At 39.3% G+C, this 19,544-nt stretch overlaps 1 protein-coding gene across 2 annotated transcripts in view; it reads right to left on the bottom strand.

Annotated features, from left to right (window-relative positions):
* LOC126323887 (nipped-B-like protein A) overlaps window positions 1-19,544 on the bottom strand; it is a 486,440-nt gene that overhangs the window by 456,162 nt on the left and 10,734 nt on the right. For both annotated transcript variants that reach the window (XM_049994805.1, XM_049994812.1), the window contains exon 2: window positions 9,196-9,375. In XM_049994805.1, the coding sequence (XP_049850762.1) occupies window positions 9,196-9,343 (148 nt within the window). In that variant the 5' untranslated portion in view covers window positions 9,344-9,375. The remainder of the gene's footprint in view (window positions 1-9,195; window positions 9,376-19,544) is intronic.

Here is a 19,544-nt window from a genome sequence, read left to right as displayed (position 1 = left end):
CAACATGTAAGGAATGAGAATAAGTTCTGCTGCAGGTTGTCTGCATGTCACAAAGGAACATCATCAATACACCATGTATTGATGGAAATAAATTCTGACACTGCTTTTCAGAAAACACTGTGACACAACTGACCAAAAATACAATTAAAAGACTACAATGAAACCCTGGTATGGCATATAATTAAAAGGTTACAGTTAACAATGTAGGAAAATATAGATTGATACTTACCATAAAGAAAACACTAATTTGCACACAGGTAGAATCAAAAGACACTTACACGTAAGCTTTCAGCTTCAGCTTTCTTCAAAAAAAGAGAAAGACACACTATTCATTCACACATGCACGCACCCTCATGCACACATGAATGCCAACACCGGCAGCTCAGGTCAGAATGCAACTATGAATACAATTACAACTACTGGAGAAAAAAAAAAAAATCTGTGACATCAGATACTGCATCAACGATCTGTGCAGTCACAAAGCCCGTGTTGTGCATAGATGATCACTAATACAATGTGACTCGAAAGCCGATGCAATTATCCATGCACAAAACAGGCTTCGTGACTGCGCACATTGCTGATGCAGCAATTGATGCCGCAGATTCTTTCCCCCAATAGTTGTAATTGTATTTATAGTTGCATTCTGGCCTGAGCCACTGGAGTTTGCAGTCATGTGTGCATGAGGTGTGCTTGCTTGTGTAAATGAATGGTGTGTATTTCTCTTTCTGACACAGGCTGAGTCTGAAAGGTTGTGTGCAAGTGTCTTAATTGTGCCTGTGGGAAACTTAGAGTGTCATCTTCATGGTAAATTGCAATCTACCTTTTTCTACATAGTTGATATTCCTACTTTAAGTTTCCATAGCTTAAAGGTTACAGTTAAATATTACTATGTTAGTCAGTTATTTGCATGTTCCACAGACCAAAATTGTGAGCTCTCACTAAGATGTAAAAAACATCAGCTAGTTTACGTATGCCATATACTTTATATTTAAGAATATGCCAATATCCTGGTCTATTGCATGATTATTGTTTATATCAATCTTAAGCTATCATTTTCACTTTTTTTATTTTTTTTATTTTTTTATTTTTTTTTTTAAATTGGATATGTGATTTATATCACCAGCTCAGTCAATTCCCGCAACCATTCTGTTTTTGTGACTACTGTGCTACTTTTCTACTTTTGTGTCTAGATGGGTGCCAGACACAAACACCCAGTTACTCAGTTCGGATCAGCACACATGAATTAACTTTTAGAAACTTTGCTGGCCCTCATATGTAATAGATGAGTGAAAAACAGTCATTGTCTTTTGTAAATTCCACTCCAAGGAGTCATCACTATACCCCTCAGTAGTCAATCCCACTGGTGGTAGGTCTATAAGAACACAAATTTTCTATCAAGAGAGGGAAAATTTGTTAAATCACAGGCATTGGTAACTAAAATTGCCATAATATTTCTGCAAAAGTGCCACTGACAAGAATGCCACAGAAGACAAGAAAATTTACTTCTGCACTGTTACTGAATATTTTAAATTGAAGAGTTGAATCAAAACAGGATGGATTAAGTACATACATGCATTGCACTAATAATGAAAACTATTTCTTTCTAGACAAGCTATTACCCAGTGTTGCCCAGTTAACCATATTTCCCATTAGGAAGGAAAAAGAATCAAATGCACCTAAAGTGAAAATCAAAGTAGTTTCATTTGCATGTTTCAAATCATTTGTATAGAACAGAAAATATAACATAACTTCATCAAAAGAAAAATTTGCTTGGAAAAAAATCACAGAATCACAACGTGACAAAAGTTACCTTGTACACATCTCCTGGAGGTGAAATTCTGAGTACCATCAATAGACATACATAAAATTATAAAATATAATACTAGCTTTCAGAACTACCTGTTCTATTTTTTTCCCTAATAGTATATGTCTATCAGCAGTACTTAAAAGAGTTTTGCCTCCTGAAGTTAGAGTCTGGCAATAATTTTGTCTCTAAAATTATTAAGTACAATTTTTACAAATTTTTAGTAGTAATAATATAATACAAAACTTGGCTATAAGCAACTTTTTAGTTTCCCCAACATGAGTGAGATTTAAAAAATCTTGAGGAAATACATATGCATGCAAAATGTGTAATGAAAGATTAACAATTTCTAAGAACATAAAGAAGTGGAAAAATGTTTCTAAAAATTTGCAAAAAGTTGTACACATTTAAGTTTGACAAAAACTTAAAATTACCTTTTCACAGCTTACCCCAAGTTAACTTCTCTTGATGAAAGTAGTAACAAATTACTGTCCCTAGTTACTTAATTTTCATCCATTACTTTTTGGAAAACATATGGCAAAAGAAAAATAAATAGTTACAAAATGTAGCACTAGATGGCACTGTAAGCACCATAATTTAACAGTGGTCAACTACAAATGACAAATTAATCATACAACTATGCCTAAGGTGTATGTTTGACATTAAACAAACTGTACTACTCAGTGTGCAAGGGTGTACAGGTGTGATACTGTTAGTTATATAAGCCCATCCACCACGGCAAGGTCAGATCACATTGTATGAGAAAGAACGGTTTTTAATTGTCCTGAGGTCAAAAACCACATAAAGAGTATCACTCACATTGGTTTCTGATTATCCTGAGGCCAAAAACCACATAAAAGCATCTATCACATCAGGTTTCTATTGTCCTGAGGCCAAAAACTGCACAAAAAGCATCAATCAAAATCAAATTGGATTATTAATTTCCATGTGACTGGCGCAAAACATGTTCAATATGCCATCCACTATTTTTTGCAACAAGTTGAAATCGAGAAATAGCATGTTGCACAAGTGATTGAAGTGTTTCCTAGGTCACATTCAGAATGTGTTGCACAATGTGTGCCTTCAATGCAGCTATGTTTGCAATCAGAACACTGAACACAACATCTTTCAGATATCCCCACAGCCAGAAGTCACACAGATTAAGATCAAGTGATCAGGATGGCCAGGCCATACAGAAATGGCGGCTGATAATTCCAGCATTTCCAAGCATTTCCAAAATGGCGCTTCATCAGCTGCTTAAGTGGATTTGCAACGTGTGGAGGTGCGCCATCTTGCATAAAAATAATTCCATCCACACTGTTGGAGAGATGGAATGACGTGGTTGTGCAAAAGACACTCTTAGCGCTTAGCAGTGACGGTACAGGTAACAGGACCGGAAGCACCTGTCTCTTCGAAAAAATATGGCCCGATGATAAATGATGCCACAAATCCCCACCACACAGTGACCTTTACAGGATGAAGTGGTACTGGTTGATATGCGTGTGGATTTTCCGTTTCCATATTCGACAGTTCTGTGTATTGACATATCCTGTCAGATGGAAGTGGGCTTCATCTGTCCACAAAATCTTCCACGGCCAATCACTGTCCACTTCCATGTGAGCAAGAAATTCTAAAGCAAAGGTCTCTCTTGCTGGCAGGTCAACAGGAAGCAACTCGTGCACATGGGTAATTTTGAAAGAATAGCAAAGAAGAATGTTTCATAGGATTTTATGCACCGTGCTTGTGGGTATGTCCAATGTTCGGGCAATTGTCTGTGCACTACACATTTGTACACCACCACTCATCTCCTCCTGCACTGCTGTGGCCACTGCTTCCACTGACATTTAATCAATTTGTTTCCTCCCTCTACCAGGTTGCACACCAAAAGAACACTTATTTTCGAATATCTGAATCTTTTCCCCAGACCCACGGCAGTTATCAGACCAATGCCCTTTTTCAAAGCCTTCAGTGTCCGGAACTTCTACAGAGCGACGTGTGCACAGTCATCATTCTTGTAATACAGCTTTACAAGCAGAACACGATCCTGCATTGAGACAGTCACGGCGAACATTGCAAACACGAAAGGAGAAAAGCTGTGTTCCCAGCGTGTTTATACCAACTTCAATGGGTCGTGCGCATGACCAGTGTTTTCATTTACATATTCTGACACATACAGTGCCATCTATTGATCAATTTTCACGCTATTTTTTTTCTTTTGCCATATGTTTTACCCCTTCTCCAATAATATTCCGTTGCAGTTTGATGTCATTCTGCCCAGTGGTGTTATTTCTACAGTGTTTTGAAAGTTTAACTTCATTTATAATCACGCTGTAAACACAGACACACAGATACACAAAACACAAAATCATGATTTGGAAATATTTATTCTGACAAGATTAGGGCCATCAGGCCCCCTGTTTCATCTGACCAAGCAATCCTCTTATTATACATTACATTCATTATGGTACATTAAGAGATCTTATACAGAGTGGTCACGAACAGTGTGAAAAGCTTGTAAGGGTGTTGCAGGGTAGGTTGTGCTGAAAAATAATTGTTATGATAAAACTGATATATTGCACCATTTCTGAGATAATTACCACTGAAGGTAGACAATCAAGTCATTGCTTATGCAAATTCAGATGGCCTACAGAGATGGTGTCGAAAAATATGTTCTCTGTTTGTTTTCCTAGAACCAAACGAGAATGTGGTATCAACGTTCGATACCGCACTTGTTAGGGATTGCAGTTGTCAGCCGCGGTCCATACTAGTATCGCTGGACCCGCGAGTCGAAACTGGCACCACTAGCACCAATCCACGGCTTGCAACAAGTATCTAGCGTGCACTTGGCCACTCTTGCTCGAGACGTCAAGTAGGAAAGTAGCATAGCCTTCAGCTGATAGGAAGCAACCTCTAACAAGGTGCTTAGTTAAAGTATGGCTTACGTGATGCCTCTAGAGCTCTCTGTTTGTAATTATATTCCTCCTGACTATGAAGACTCCTGTACCACCAGTTAAGTACAATATATTATTTTTTACCAACGACTTCTAATTATTTTAGTCATTATAGACCCAGACTATGCAGTCAGCTCCATATCGACTACACTAACAAACCAGCTGTATATGCAAAGAAGAGATTTGTGTGTTTCTATTTAGCACTGGCCATCAGTCATTCACGTCGGCGACGAATTGTTCGTCGTCATCAAAACAAAGAAAGTGATACAAAAATTGGACATGGGATGGCAGTAAGGATTGCATCTGAGTCAAAGGTGAAGCAGTCTTGTGTGCTATCATTTATGCTATGAAAAGAGCTGACATTAATTGTATCTGGAAGGCTGCTGGAATCTGTGTGCACAATGGCCTGGTTGGATAATTTCAATCCTAATTGACTTGGAATTGGAGCAATGTATAAATTTTTATTTCTCAGCACAAGCTACACTGGAACACCCTTACAAGTTTTTCATGCTGTTTCTCACCACCCTCTTTAAAAGATGGAAGCAATCACTTTGAAATAGGTATACATAAATAGTGGAAACTGTACTAGCTACCGCAGACGAAAATGTCAGTTTATACTCATTCATTAAAAGTTGTACTCCAAAGACAAATTACAGACAGGTATATTTAAAGTGAGGACACTGGCATTCATGGATGTCAGAGTGCGTGAGAAAGGAAGTGATGGAGAAATGGAAGAGAATGCAAGTAATAGAAGGAGAAAAGAGGCGGAAAGAAAATGACACGATTGGCTGAGAAATGGAAAGAGAAAGGAAGTATCACTAGGAGAAGAATGGAGCATTTGCTTTATTGTTCGACTGAGAGAACTGTGTGTGTGTGTGTGTGTGTGTGTGTGTGTGTGTGTGTAAATTTTCCAGAGTGAAGGACAGCTTGTTCCAAAGACAAACAGCAACAGAGTAAGAGTTTGTGAATATTTGCTTCATGGATGGGCACTGCTAGAACAATGGCCAAATGAGACTTCCTTATATGATTATGACAAGATGACATACATTCCATGACTGTTGCAAGATAACAGAGTGCATGCAAACTGAGAAGCTGATGAAGTAGACATAGCGTATGGTAACTACATAATTTTTCTGGCTGCAACCGCTTTCACCACATGTATGAAGGACTGATGTTGTTGCAGAAGTAGCACACACAAGTATTCATTGTTAGTTCTAAGTGTCTAGAGTTTTCACTTTCTTGTACAATCCTCGATTGTATCACAGTAGTAAAGATAGATTACCCACTGTACTTTTGAACAATTGATGACTGACAGATCTCAACCCTTTTTATGCTTACTTCCCCCTGACAGAGAACACATCACACTTCTCAACATGTGAAGTCTAACTCATTGGGTACATTTCAGTTTCAGTGGGAGACAGCCCATCAGACTTGTTGGTTAGGAATATGGAGAGATGACTTTGACATTTCTGGTATGTGTCTTTCAGCTGCCTTTCCAATACTCCCATTTGCAGCAGTTTCCAAATGCCTGACAGCAGTTAGGGAGATTTCCAGTTGTTGTGAACAACCACTAATTCATCACATTCCGAGAACAGTATTCTGGTTGGACTGCACTGTGATTGGGTGCAGTGTTTTACAGAACAGCAAATAAATAATTTTAATCGAAACATGTTGATTCCCTTTAAATTTCTGTATTCATAACGAGTATACAAGGATTACATGCCCTCTTTAGAAACAAAACAATAGCATCCAACAAAGGAATTTCTTTCATAACAAGAGAGAACCCCGACATAAAATTTACTACTTTCTGAAGCTACTTGGAACTTAAAGTCTCAAGGTTTAGGTTTTCCGAGGTACTAACCTCGGAATCTCATGTAACACATCTCATGTAACACACTCAAAAACAGTGAGAATTTACAAAAAAAATACAGACAATATATACTGCCGATGAAAGGTGAAGCTAAATGTAATACAATATAACACTTACAGTAGATACAGAACACAAAATCATACAACAGCAATCAACTTCTTAAGAGCTATGTTTACACTGTGCACAACTGGGCATAAGGTTTAGTTTGGAGATTCTATAAAATATCATGGTTAAGAATAGAGCTAACTCAATTGCAAATTCTGTACAGAACCTGACAAAGATTCCACCAGGCTCTGAGGCCTTGTTCAGTTTCAGCGATTTCAAGTGGAAGACCTTCATTGATTTTTGGGCAGTAGCATTAGATCATGTTGTTAAGAAAAGGTCAAATTCCAAATTATTATCACAGCACAGGGAACATTCTGTTGTCTAATACATTTTCAATAACATCTAGGTTCATTTTGCTATTGACTAATACTAGTGATATGATCCCAAATCAGGAAAAGAATCCTTTTTCCTAACACACGTATATGGAAATGAAACATGGACGATAAATAGTTTAGACAAGAAGAGAACAGAAACTTTCGAAATGTGGTGCTACAGAAAAATGCTGAAGATTAGATGGGTAGATCACATAACTAATGAGGAGGTATTGAATAGAATTGGGGAGAAGAGGAGCTTGTGGCACAACTTGACTAGAAGAAGGGATCGGTTGGTAGGACATGTTCTGAGACATCCAGGGATGACCAATTTAGTATTGGAGGGCAGCGTGGAGGGTAAAAATCGTAGAGGGAGACAAAGAAATGAGTACACAAAGCAGATTCAGAACGATGTAGGCTGCAGTAGGTACTCACAGATGAAGAAGCTTGCACAGGATAGAGTAGCATGGAGAGCGGCATCAAACCAGTCTCAGGACTGAAGACCACAACAACAACAACAACAACAACAACAACAGACCTACACCAAATTTCACTGTCACTACAACACACTCAGGCAAAAACTGTGCAATGGGCACTTTTTTTTTTATTACCACATCTTGCAGTATGACTTTTCTTAAAAAAAACTCTCTTCTTTTGTCCCAAACAGCAGTGGCAGGATATTTATTAATTTAGTTTTTAAAGTTTTTGCATCACACAATCATTCTTGTAGACAATGGCTTCTGACTAACAGCTGACCTGAAAATGGAAGCCTATTGTCCCTCAACGAACTGCTCTCCCACTGTCCTCGTATCCTGGGTTGCAACAATAGTCCTGTGCAATGACTAACAAAGGTATCTAATAGCTGACCAATATGGTACCTTTTGTAGTTGGAAGGCACCATTATCTAATTTTCTTTTTAGATCTCACAGAGTAAAACTTAGATGTAAAGCTTCTCTAATTTTCCAGATCACAAAAACATGTGACACTAGTAAAATCTCTTTGCTAGAATGCCTGAACTTGTGGGCCTCTACAATTGCACCCTCTCTGAAATTAATTATTCAGAAGACTAATTTGGCCAGAAGTTCACTTGGGTATAGCACATCATGACGAGGTACATGCCATTACTATACACTGACGTTTACATGAGCATCAACAGTCGGAATGACGAAACTTTTAAACATGTCAGGCGTAGCATGATAGCTTCCTATCATTCTTTTTTTGTTCGGATCTGTTTGTGTCGCCTATAAACAGCAGCTAAGTGCCAACCAGGACTGCTCATCCGTTGGTAAAGTGGCAGGCCATGTAGCCTTGTGAAGAGTTTCAGGTAACCAAAGACAATGAGAATTTACAGTTTGCTTTTATTGCTGAAACTTTTTTTTTTTTTTTGTCTTGAGTTTGCTCGTACACATTAGCCTTAAACACCATGAACAAAGTGACCATGATTTTAGTTCTGCCACAGACTGCTGATAGCCATTTTCTTGGATACATTATGAGGTTGTGGTTAGGTTAGGACTTTAGTCTAAATTCAGGACTATAAAATGCATCGTCTGCCACAGTTCAGTAATAGGTCCCCAAAATCAGATGTTGACAGATCATCTCTCATGTCCGTCATACGTCGAGGCGGCTGCTTCCAACATCGGTCTGGGTTACACATCAACAGCATTTGTGGAGTGACCCACTGTGTTGGTGGTTTTAGCTCTCTGAGACTGCAGATGTGTGTGCAAGTTGTGTTTACGTGTGTGTGTGTGTGTGTGTGTGTGTGTGTGTGTGTGTGTGTGTGTGTGTGTGTTGCTGACAAAGGCCTCAATGGCCAATAGCTTATGGCCAATAGCTTTAATTGTGTGAATCTTTTTGTTGTGCCTATCGTGACTTAGCATCTCTGCTATATGGTGAGTAGAAACTTTCCTTCTCTGGTATTGTTACATTCCATCCTGGATTTTCCATTGTTTAAATGTTTTATACAACACATTTTATTCTACTGATTTTATTGTCTGAATTAACAGCAACTTAATCATTTTACACATTTTAATACTGGTTTGGCTCTAATCATGACTGTGCTTCTCTCTCTCTTTTGTAAAGCAATTTTTCTATTACACCCATCCATTCAACAGCACTACATTCTAAAGGAATGTGAAGTTCACAGACACAACTGACCTGAATCTGTTTTGTAGATTACATCTGTAGACACATCAGCAATATCATCTACCAGCTGCGTAAACCTCTGATAAGCCCTCGCTCTCTTCACTTTCTCAGGATCTATTTTGTCAACTACTGGTGTCAATATCCTCATGAACCTTTTCATTTCAGCCTATTCTTTTATTCTTAAATTCACTTCTGAAACAAATAACGAACATCTCAAGTATTAGGTATGGTACCAATGCAAATACTCTTCATTATTTATTACTAATCTATCATTATTTAACCATTACAAATGGTATTATTATTACTATTATTATTATTAGTAGTAGTAGTAGTAGTACCAAAAGAAAAATTCACTTGAAGGAACTAAAATTACAAGGACACAATGACTTGCCAGCTTCTATCTTCAGTAGCTGAAATTCCCAGTATTGCCAATTGATGCTTTCAGTATTATGGTAAGAAAGTTTCCTCTGGAGAGGAGTGTCTTATTAAATCGCTAACCTTTTTTATTTTGGGAACAATAAACGAAAAAAAAGAAGTAATAATGGTTTTTACTTGGGCTTAGCAGCAAGCAGTTGTTGGATTGTATTTTCTTATTTATGACCTGTCCTACCTATTAAGTAACAAAAGCTGTATACTTTGTCTGTCTCTTGGCAGTATTGGGAATTTCAGCTACTAAAAAAAAAATTATTCATGGCTTTGAGGGCTGTTATTAATTTATCTCCCTTAGAAAGGAGCTAACAGTTCCAAAAACTAGGAACAGTTTTTCTACTTTTTTACACGTCTATCAGCAGTACTGGAAATTTTAGCTACTGAGGATAAGTACTGGCAACATTTGTTCCTTTGTAATTTTATTTCAATTATTTCACAGACAATGTTTCAATTTACTAACATCTTACTATGACAAGACATAGTGATAAAATCATTACTCTTTGACTAATGATCAAAACAAGCTGCATGTGCACTGTGTGTGGCAGAGATAGTTGAACCAGTACAACTATTATGAGCCATTAGTGTATCACTCTTCTGCACTTCTATGTTCACTATACCAAACATTTGCATTGTTAATATAATTTTTGAAACAGAAAAACCTGTCACCCGTCAAGCTAGACAACTTTTGTATACTTATAGGCAAGACAGCTCATAAGTGAAGAAATATAATCCAACAATTGCTTGCTGCTATGCAAAAGTAAAAAGACTGTCGTTTTTTTCCCTTAACTTATTGCCTCCAAAATAAATAAAATATTAGTAATTTAACAAGAAATTCTTCTCCAGTGGAAACCACCTTACCACAGTACTGAAGAAGCAAATGGAGAAGTTTGCATGTTTACAAGAAGCTGAAGGCTATGCTAGCAGTAACATAACTACATTTACATAACTCCTACACAGTTCATAATTAAGTGCTTGGTAGAAGGTCCATCGAATCACCTTCAGAGTATTTCTCCACTCTCCCAGTCTCAAAAAATGCATGGGAAAAATGAATACTTAAGTCTTTCTGTGTGACTTCTGGTTTCTCTCATCTTATTATGATGATCATATCTGTCTCTGTGGGTAGGAGTCAACACAATATTTTCACCCTTGGTGGAGAAAGTTGGCAACAAATTTCTTGAAATGATCTTGACGTAACAAAAAACACCTTCATTTTAATGACTCCATCCAAACTTGCTTGTCATATTTGTGATACTCTCTCCACTATTTCACGGTAATACAATGTGAGCTGCCCTTCTTTGAACTTCTTTGATGTCCTATGTCAACCCTATCTGGTAAGGACACCTTACAATGAAACAATACTCCACAAGAGGATGGGCAAGTGTAGTGTAGGTAGTCTTTTTAATAGGCCTGTTGTGTCTTCTATGAATTCTAGCAACACACATTTTTTGGTTCACCTTCCCCACAGCATTATCTATGTGATCGTTCCTATTCAAGTTGTTCATAATTCTAATCCCTAGGAATTTAGTTGAATTTACAGTGTTTAGATTTGTCTTATTTATCATGTAACTGAAATTTAAGATTCCTTTCAATATTCATGTGGATGCACACACACATTCATTATTTGGAGTCATCAATTGCCACTTTTTGCAACATACAGATAATCACGTCTAAATCATTTTGGAATTGGTCTTCTGATGACTTGTCTAGACAGTAAATGACAGCATCGGGAGCTAACAATCCAAGAGAGCTGCACAGATTGTCTCCTACATCATTTACATAGATTAGGAATACCAGAGGGCCTACAAAATTTCCTTGGGGAATGCCACATATAACTTCTGTTTTACTCGACAACTTTCCATTGGTTACTATGAACTGTTTCTTTTCCAACAGGAAATCATTAGTCCATTTGCACAACTAAGATGATACTCCATAGGCACGCAGCTTGATTGGCAGTCACTTGTGAGGAACAGTATTAACATTTCATGCATGAGGCAGCTTTTTTTTCATGCATTTCAGGATTTATGATGTTGTTGTTGTTGTTGTTGTTGTCTTCAGTCCTGAGACTGGTTTGATGCAGCTCTCCATGCTACTCTATCCTGTGCAAGCTGCTTCATCTCCCAGTACCTACTGCAACCTACATCCTTCTGAATCTGCTTAGTGTACTCATCTCTCGGTCTCCCTCTACGATTTTTACCCTCCACGCTGCCCTCCAATGCTAAATTTGTGATCCCTTGATGCCTCAAAACATGTCCTACCAACCGATCCCTTCTTCTAGTCAAGTTGTGCCACAAACTTCTCTTCTCCCCAATCCTATTCAATACCTCCTCATTAGTTACGTGATCTATCCACCTTATCTTCAGTATTCTTCTGTAGCACCACATTTCGAAAGCTTCTATTCTCTTCTTGTCCAAACTAGTTATCGTCCATGTTTCACTTCCATACATGGCTACACTCCAAACAAATACTTTCAGAAACGACTTCCTGATACATAAATCTATATTCGATGTTAACAAATTTCTCTTCTTCAGAAACGCTTTCCGTTACGCCTATTGAACTGTGTGTTGTACAATAACGTATTTGTGTAGGTCATATCTCCTGAAACACACATACACACACACACACACACACACACACACACACACACACACACACACACACACACACGTATATATGGATTCCTATTATCAAGTATAGTCTCTACCCACACCAGCTCACAGGAACTGTCCTACTTCAATTTCACTACAAAATAAACTACTTCTAATACTAACAAACAAACAAAATTGGCTTTAGGCAGCTTTCAGTGTCATTTACGCTTCTGTGCTTCCTATCAGCACCTGGAGGTCTAGTTCTTGCCTGAAACAGCAATCAAAATTTACAACAATAATACTGATTGTTCCTACATCTACCCACATCCTGCATTTTCCCTGCAACCTTTGATAATGTAGACCTTTTTGTTCTTTCCCGATGCCCTCTAACCTAAATGACCACCCATTTCAAACCACACAGCCCCTGCTACCCATGTAGCCGCCTTCTAAAACTTTAGGACTTGACGATATCTCAAAAACTATAACGGTGGGTGCTGAACCAATGAAAGCTGTTTCCAGTGGATCAGATCAAGATCTAAGCCTTGCCTGAGGCTCAGAGGAGGAAACTTCTAAGAGAACAAAGAGAAAAGGACAGCAAAGAATGGCTTTGTAAGGGCAAGTGGGAGGAATTAAAAGGCCTCGAATGTAGACCTAGTAATGGAACTGGTCAGTGCATCTGTTTTTGTCATATATTGGAGAATATGACACTTGCATTAAATTGATGATACGATCCAACAGAATCATATCCTAACTTTGTATTTATTCATAATTTGTATGACATAATTTATTCTTATATATAAACAGAAATAAAACATGAAATTAACATAACCTTCATTTTTCTGAAAACTTTATTGTTTTTTTTTTTTTCATAGTTCTAATACTTTTTTCATACCTCCAATTTAATACATTCCCAGGATAACTGGATTGAGAAAAAAACAGAGACAGGAAACAGGGAAACAGACCTATAGTGCTTCTGTTTTTTTTTTTTTTTTTAGGATGGTGATAACCCAACAAGTATATCAACTTGTTAACATCATAGCACAGCAGGAAGATATAGTTCAGATGGCTCTCTGTGAAAAATAGTGGGGAAAACACAAGTCAAGGTCATGTTTGGATAAAGGTGCTCTTAACTTCATCTGCGATGAGATGGGAACAGTAGACTGGCAGAAGGAGATGGATGGTACTCGAGGTATCTCCACAGGTGGAGGCAAAGCTGCTGGTCAAGACAGTAGATGAACTCTTCAAGGCTAAAGATATCAATCTGGGTGCTTAGTCTACTTAAGGATGTTCCTCCAAAGACACTGTTCAAGAAAATATGGGTGCAGAACCAGGAAGTCTCAACAGAGGACTGTTGGATAATTAACTAGAATGCTGCGTCTGATGAACAAACCTTGTGGCAAAAGTTGGTGAGAAATCCCTGATGGCAATACCAGAGCAAGACTTAAAAATCTATTTTTCTCACAGGTTACAGTCAGTGATCAAGATCATCAGAAGTGACAATGATGGCAAGCTCGTGGCTGGAAGTATTGCAGAAAAATCTGCATGACAGTAAGTGGGCAACACCCATCTTGGGTCACATTCTGGGACGAAAGAAAGTGGACGTGGCCCCGATCTCAGAACCCTACATACAGGGTGTGTCAAAAAAATGTATACACACTTTGAATTGTCATAGACAATTTATTTCCCAATTTACAAGGTTAAATACCTGTGAGAAAGTAATGTTATGTTTCTTCAACAAGTGGTAGCAGTGGCAAGGAAGTAACTGGAACATGGCAGACATGTGTTTGAGCTTTGAAGTGCGGAAGCAGATAATTAAGTGGTACTGGAAGTTTGAGAATGTAGCTGTGGTTCAAAGACAGTGGAGAAGTGAGTATGGTACAGAACCACCTTCAAGGTTAACAATTACATGTCGATGAGAAATTCGAAATTCATGGAACAGTGTGTGATGTGCATAAAGGTCGATCAGGGTGACCTCGTACAGCTACAAGTAATGATTCCACAACTGCAATCTTGGAAATGTTTCAGCGTTCGCCTCAAAAATCTTCAAGGCAAGCGGCACGTGAGGGTAATGTAAGTGCTAGTAGTGTGCTACGCATTCTGAAGAAAGGCAGGTTTCGTGCGTACATTCCAAGGCTGCTGCAACAGCTAAGAGACGACGATCCAGATCGAAGGTCGGATGAAATCCAATTCAAACTCAATGGAACTGTCAAGAGGCACAACTGTGTGTACTGGGCTGAATATAATCCTCACATTACAGTTGAAAAGGATGTGAATTTGCCTGATGTAAATGTGTGGTGTGGTTTGTCTGCAAGGGGACTCATTGGACCTTTCCGCTGCGAAGGTACTGTTACTGGAGAAACGTACCTAACAATGCTTGCTGACTCCATATTCCCTGCCATTCATGCATTATATGGTAATGATGAGTTTTATTTCCAACAAGATGGCGCCCCGTCGCACTATCATAGGGGCGTACGAGCATACCTGGATCACAATGTGCCAGGCCAGCGGATAGGACACAGGGGACCAATCGAGTTTCCTGCATACTCTCCAAACCTCACGCCGCCGGATTTCTTCTTATGGAGCACAGTAAAAGATGAGGAAATGGAATGGAAATGAAATGAAGCCCCATGATTCTTGACAGAGTGTATGGTAACAATGTGGGAGACCTGCACCGCTGTACTATGGCACTATGCAAAACTGGTGTAGGAAACAGGATCATGGTCAGTTCCAGTAAAACTGCTGTAGTACCATTCATGAGCAGTCATATCCAAGACACATACTGGAATCTCAAGCTCTTTGGCGCAATTCTACTTGTAGAAGGAATAGTGAAGTACCGGATGTGAAACTAATATCCCCCTGCATACTAAGAACGTAAGTTACAAGGCAAAAGGTGCATTCATGTGTATCAGAAGAGCCTGTGGTAAAATGTGGGGTCTAAGCCTCATGAGCTTATGCTGGATATACACCTCTGCAATAAGAATTATGGTATTTTATGCAAAGGGCTTTGAAATCTCTATCAGCCTCAGCAACGAGATCAAAAATTGTTGTAGAATTATGAGGCTTGGGGAAAACATCAGGGTAAACCTGCTAGGGTCCCTGGTCACTCAGGAATCAGTGGCAATGAACAAGCTAATACGCTGGCCAGGACAGAGGCAACAGCTCTGTCTGTTGAACCAGAACCTGTCTTAAGCATTGCTAAGAAAACAGTAAAATCTTAACTATGTAGATGGCACAAGAGGTAGCAGGTAGAATATTGGACTATGATCCAGAAACAAAAACATGGATAGCTAATGATGGAAAGCCATGTTTTACAAGAAGTTCCGTAATCATGGGCTTGAACAGGAGGCAGATTAAACTCATGGTAGATCTAGTGACTGGGCATGGGAACTTCAGAAACACCTGCACACGATGGGTGTAAAGAAAACAAAAAGCTCGTTAGTGCAGACTGTGTGATGTGGAGAATAAAACTGACGAACATTTAATATAAAAGCACTGGAGGTCAAAAGACACAAAATATTTGTGTCACTAATTCATGAAGAGACTGCATCCAACAAAGACCTAGTAAAGGGTCTCCAACTACTCTTTAAGAGTATTAGCTGGCTTTACTAGGATGACAGGTAGAGATGCAACACAATAAATTTAGTTTCAGTGTGGGCAACAGGGCTAAGAGCGCTCTTGTTTTGTCTCCCTAATTAAGTCAGAACAAACAAGAAACTAAATTCCCTCAAGATCTGGATATGTCTTGACTTTATAAATTATGTTAATAAATGTAAAAAATATATTTAAGAAGGTTGCAGAGGCAGGAAAAGAACTGGCAAACAATAAATTCATTTGGAAGCAAGCAAAAGAATCAAAGGCAGAATTAATTTTCACCAACTTGAAACTTTCTTATGGATTAAAATTGTGTGCCAGACCAAGACTCAAATCTGGGACCTTGGTGGTTTGTATGCAAGTGCTTTTCGACTGGGCTCTTCAAGCACAACTCATGACCCAACTTCACAGCCTTACTTCTGTCAGTGTCCCATCTCTAATCTTCCAAATTTCACAGACACTTGTGCCCACAAAAGGCAAAGGTCCTGTTTCCACAAAAGTCAAAGTTCCCAGTTCCAACTCTCAGTCTGACACACATTTTTAATCCAAAAAGAAGTTTCTAATCAAAGGCAGGTTGGGCATTTCTTATTTCCCACCTTGGGATTAAAGCCACCATTCAAGAAATTTCCAAAATTAAGATACAAGATATTATAATTGTGAATACTGTTTAAATACCAAAACAATTCAACAATTTCTTCATAACTATAACAAAATATTATGGCAGCGTAGCTTATTATCTAGAAAATGAACATGTATTGCTTTTTAATAAGCATGTGACAATGTTCTACTAAATCTGATAATGTGAAAGGTAAATAGGTGAAAAATATTTACAGTTATAAATATAAACTCTTTGTGATGAAATGATATAGCACCAAGATTCTTAAAGCAGCTTTTGGTAAAATAGCAGGCCCATTGTCCATGACCAAAAATCTATCATCTGAGAGGTCAAGCCCTCATTCACAAAAGCCTCCAAAGAAGACATGGTAAATTGCTATCTTGTCTCTCTTCTTGCAGTGTTTTCTAAAATCTTTGAAAAGTTTGTAGCAAGACAAGTGGGATATTCCATTAAAAATTTAATGTCATCTCTGAGGAAATTAACTTTTAATCAAAAAACACATAAGCACTACTTTTTTCAACTTTTTGTGCAAAGAATTAGTTAATGCATAGCCAAGTCTCAAAAAACTGTAAGAATTTCTATGTCTTATCAAAAGCTCTCAACAGTTTAAAACCATTCTTTACTTCTGCCACAGTCTAGCAAGATTTGGAATTGAGGATTGCATGTTAAAATGTTTTAACAGTTTTAGACATAATGTCTATGGAACTACAGCAACTATTATGTCTTTATAATAAAAAACAGTTTCAATTGTGCTTATTTAATGTCAATATTTTTACACCTTCAGTCAGTAGACCACTATCAGAAAACATTTATGACAACAGTGACAAGGGTTACAAGGTAGTACTGAGTGGTGTCAGTCCCATGCCCAATGTGTGACTGATATCATTTGGTGTTACCTCAAAGCCTACATTGCTGCTGCCTTACGTGTTGTCCTAGGGTGGCCTAATGACCAAAAGAGCTATCAAAATTAACATTAAATAAATACAACTGAGGCCATTTTAAGGGTTCTGTACCTCAATCAGTAAAAACTTAACACTTGTAGCATCACTATGTTGTCTGTCCATCTGTCTGTCCGACTGTTCAGGTGGGTTGGTTAGTTTAAAAGAGGAGGGAAGGGACCAAACTACGAGGTCATCGGTCCCTTGTTCCTAATAAAACAATGCCACAAGTGTTGCAATAAAATAGACGAGACATATAACACAAAATGAAAGAAAGGAAAAACCACAAGAACGGATGAATGGTAAGGAACACTAAAAAGAACAAAAGATGACAAGAAAACAGAGACGCTAGAAACACAAGAGAGTAAAACAAGAAAGCAGATTACAGTGGCTGGCCGATCATGAGAATAAAAAGGAAAAGCCAGCCACTCTGCAACACATCAAAACCTCCGCCCTAAATGAACTAGGGTGGAGGACACAGACGGACAAAGGACATGCGCTAAAACTTAGATCAAATGATAAAACCCACCCTCACGAATAAAATGTGGAACTAAATCAGCCAATGAGACACTGTCAGATAAAATGGGCAGCAACACATCTCGTAACCCAAGATTTCATCGCTGTGAAGTTCAAGTGGGACAGTGCACCAGAATATGGGCCACTGTCAACAGGGCACCGCACTGACATTGAGGCACGTCTTCATGGCACAAGAGGTAACCGTGGGTCGCCCAAGTGTGGCCAATGTGGAGCTGGCAGATAGCAACTGATTCCCTGCAAGAGGCCAGCGTGGGAGGCTTCCACACATTCGTAGTCTCCTCAATTACACACAGTTTGTTGTGTGTACTGTTAAGCCATTCCATCTCCCGAAGCCGAAAAACACTGCTGCTTAATGCCAGAGTGCAGGTCAGGTTCAGAGATGCCCATCCCCAGAAGTGGTTTCCATGTAGCCTGTTTGGCCAGCGTGTCGGCAAGTGTGTTAACTGGGATGCCGACGTGTCCTGGTGTCTACACGAACACCACTGAACAATGAGACTGGTCCAGGGTATAGGTGGAATCCTAGATGGATGCCATTAAAGGATAACAAGGGTAGCACTGGTTGATAGCTTGTAGGCTGCTCAAGGAGTTAGTACACACAACAAACGATTCTTTGGGGCTTGAAAGTATGTGCTCAAGAGCACGAAATATAGCCACCAGCTCGGCAGTGAAAACACTGCAGCCATCGGGCAAGGAATGCTGTACAATATGTCCTGAATGGACATACGCGTAGCCGCTGTGAGCATCAGCCATTGAGCCGTCAGTGTAAACCACTTCGTGGCCTCAGTACCCTTCAAGAATCGAGACAAAGTGGCAGCGGAGAGCCACGGGGTTAATTGAGTCCTTACAACCATGTGAAAGGTCCAGGTGAAGCTGCGGCCTAGGTGTACACCATGGAGGTGTACATGAATGGACCTCAAGTATAGGGAGTAAAGACAAGGACTCCAGTTCAGAAAGAAGGGATCAGACACTAACTGCAATTGGAAGCCCTGACCTGGGCCGCCGATGAGGTAGGTGAACCACAGTGGGTGGGAAAAGGAGACGGTGATTCGGATGTGCAGGAGAACTTTAAATGCGTGCTACGTAACTGGCCAGCAGTTGTGCACACCTAACCTGCAATGGAGGCGCTCCGGCTTCCACAGGGATGCTTGCTGGTCACCGGACTCATCCTAAAAGCTCCTGTCGATAGGCAAACGCCACAGTGGTGCACTGGGTCAAGTAAATGCAATGCTGAGGGCGCCACCAAACCATAAACCACACTCCCATAGTCAAGGCAGGATTGAACAAGGGATCGGTAGAGCTGCAGCAGCAGAGCAATCTGCACCCGAGTTGGTGTTGCTCAGGCAGTGAAGGGTATTGAGGTGCTGCCAGCACTTCCGCTTAAGCTGGCAAACGTGAAGGAGCGAAGTCAATTGGGTGTCAAAAACCAGACTTCAGAATCGAGATGTTTCCACTACAGTGAGTGGATCATCATTAAGGTAAAGTTCTGGTTCTGCATGAACGGTACGACACCGACAGAAGTGCATAACATGCGACATTGCGGCCAAAAACTGTAAGCCGTGTGCTAGAGCCCATGACTGTGCCTTGTGGATAGCTTCCTGTAGTCGCCACTCAGCAACAGCAGTACTGGTGGAGCAGTATGAAATGCAGAAGTTGTCTGCGTACAGA

Source organism: Schistocerca gregaria, chromosome 2 (genome assembly GCF_023897955.1).
Source record: "Schistocerca gregaria isolate iqSchGreg1 chromosome 2, iqSchGreg1.2, whole genome shotgun sequence".
NCBI lineage: Eukaryota > Metazoa > Arthropoda > Insecta > Orthoptera > Acrididae > Schistocerca > Schistocerca gregaria.
The sequence above is the reverse complement of the archived record's forward strand: the minus strand, read 5'-3'. Positions and strand labels throughout refer to the sequence as shown.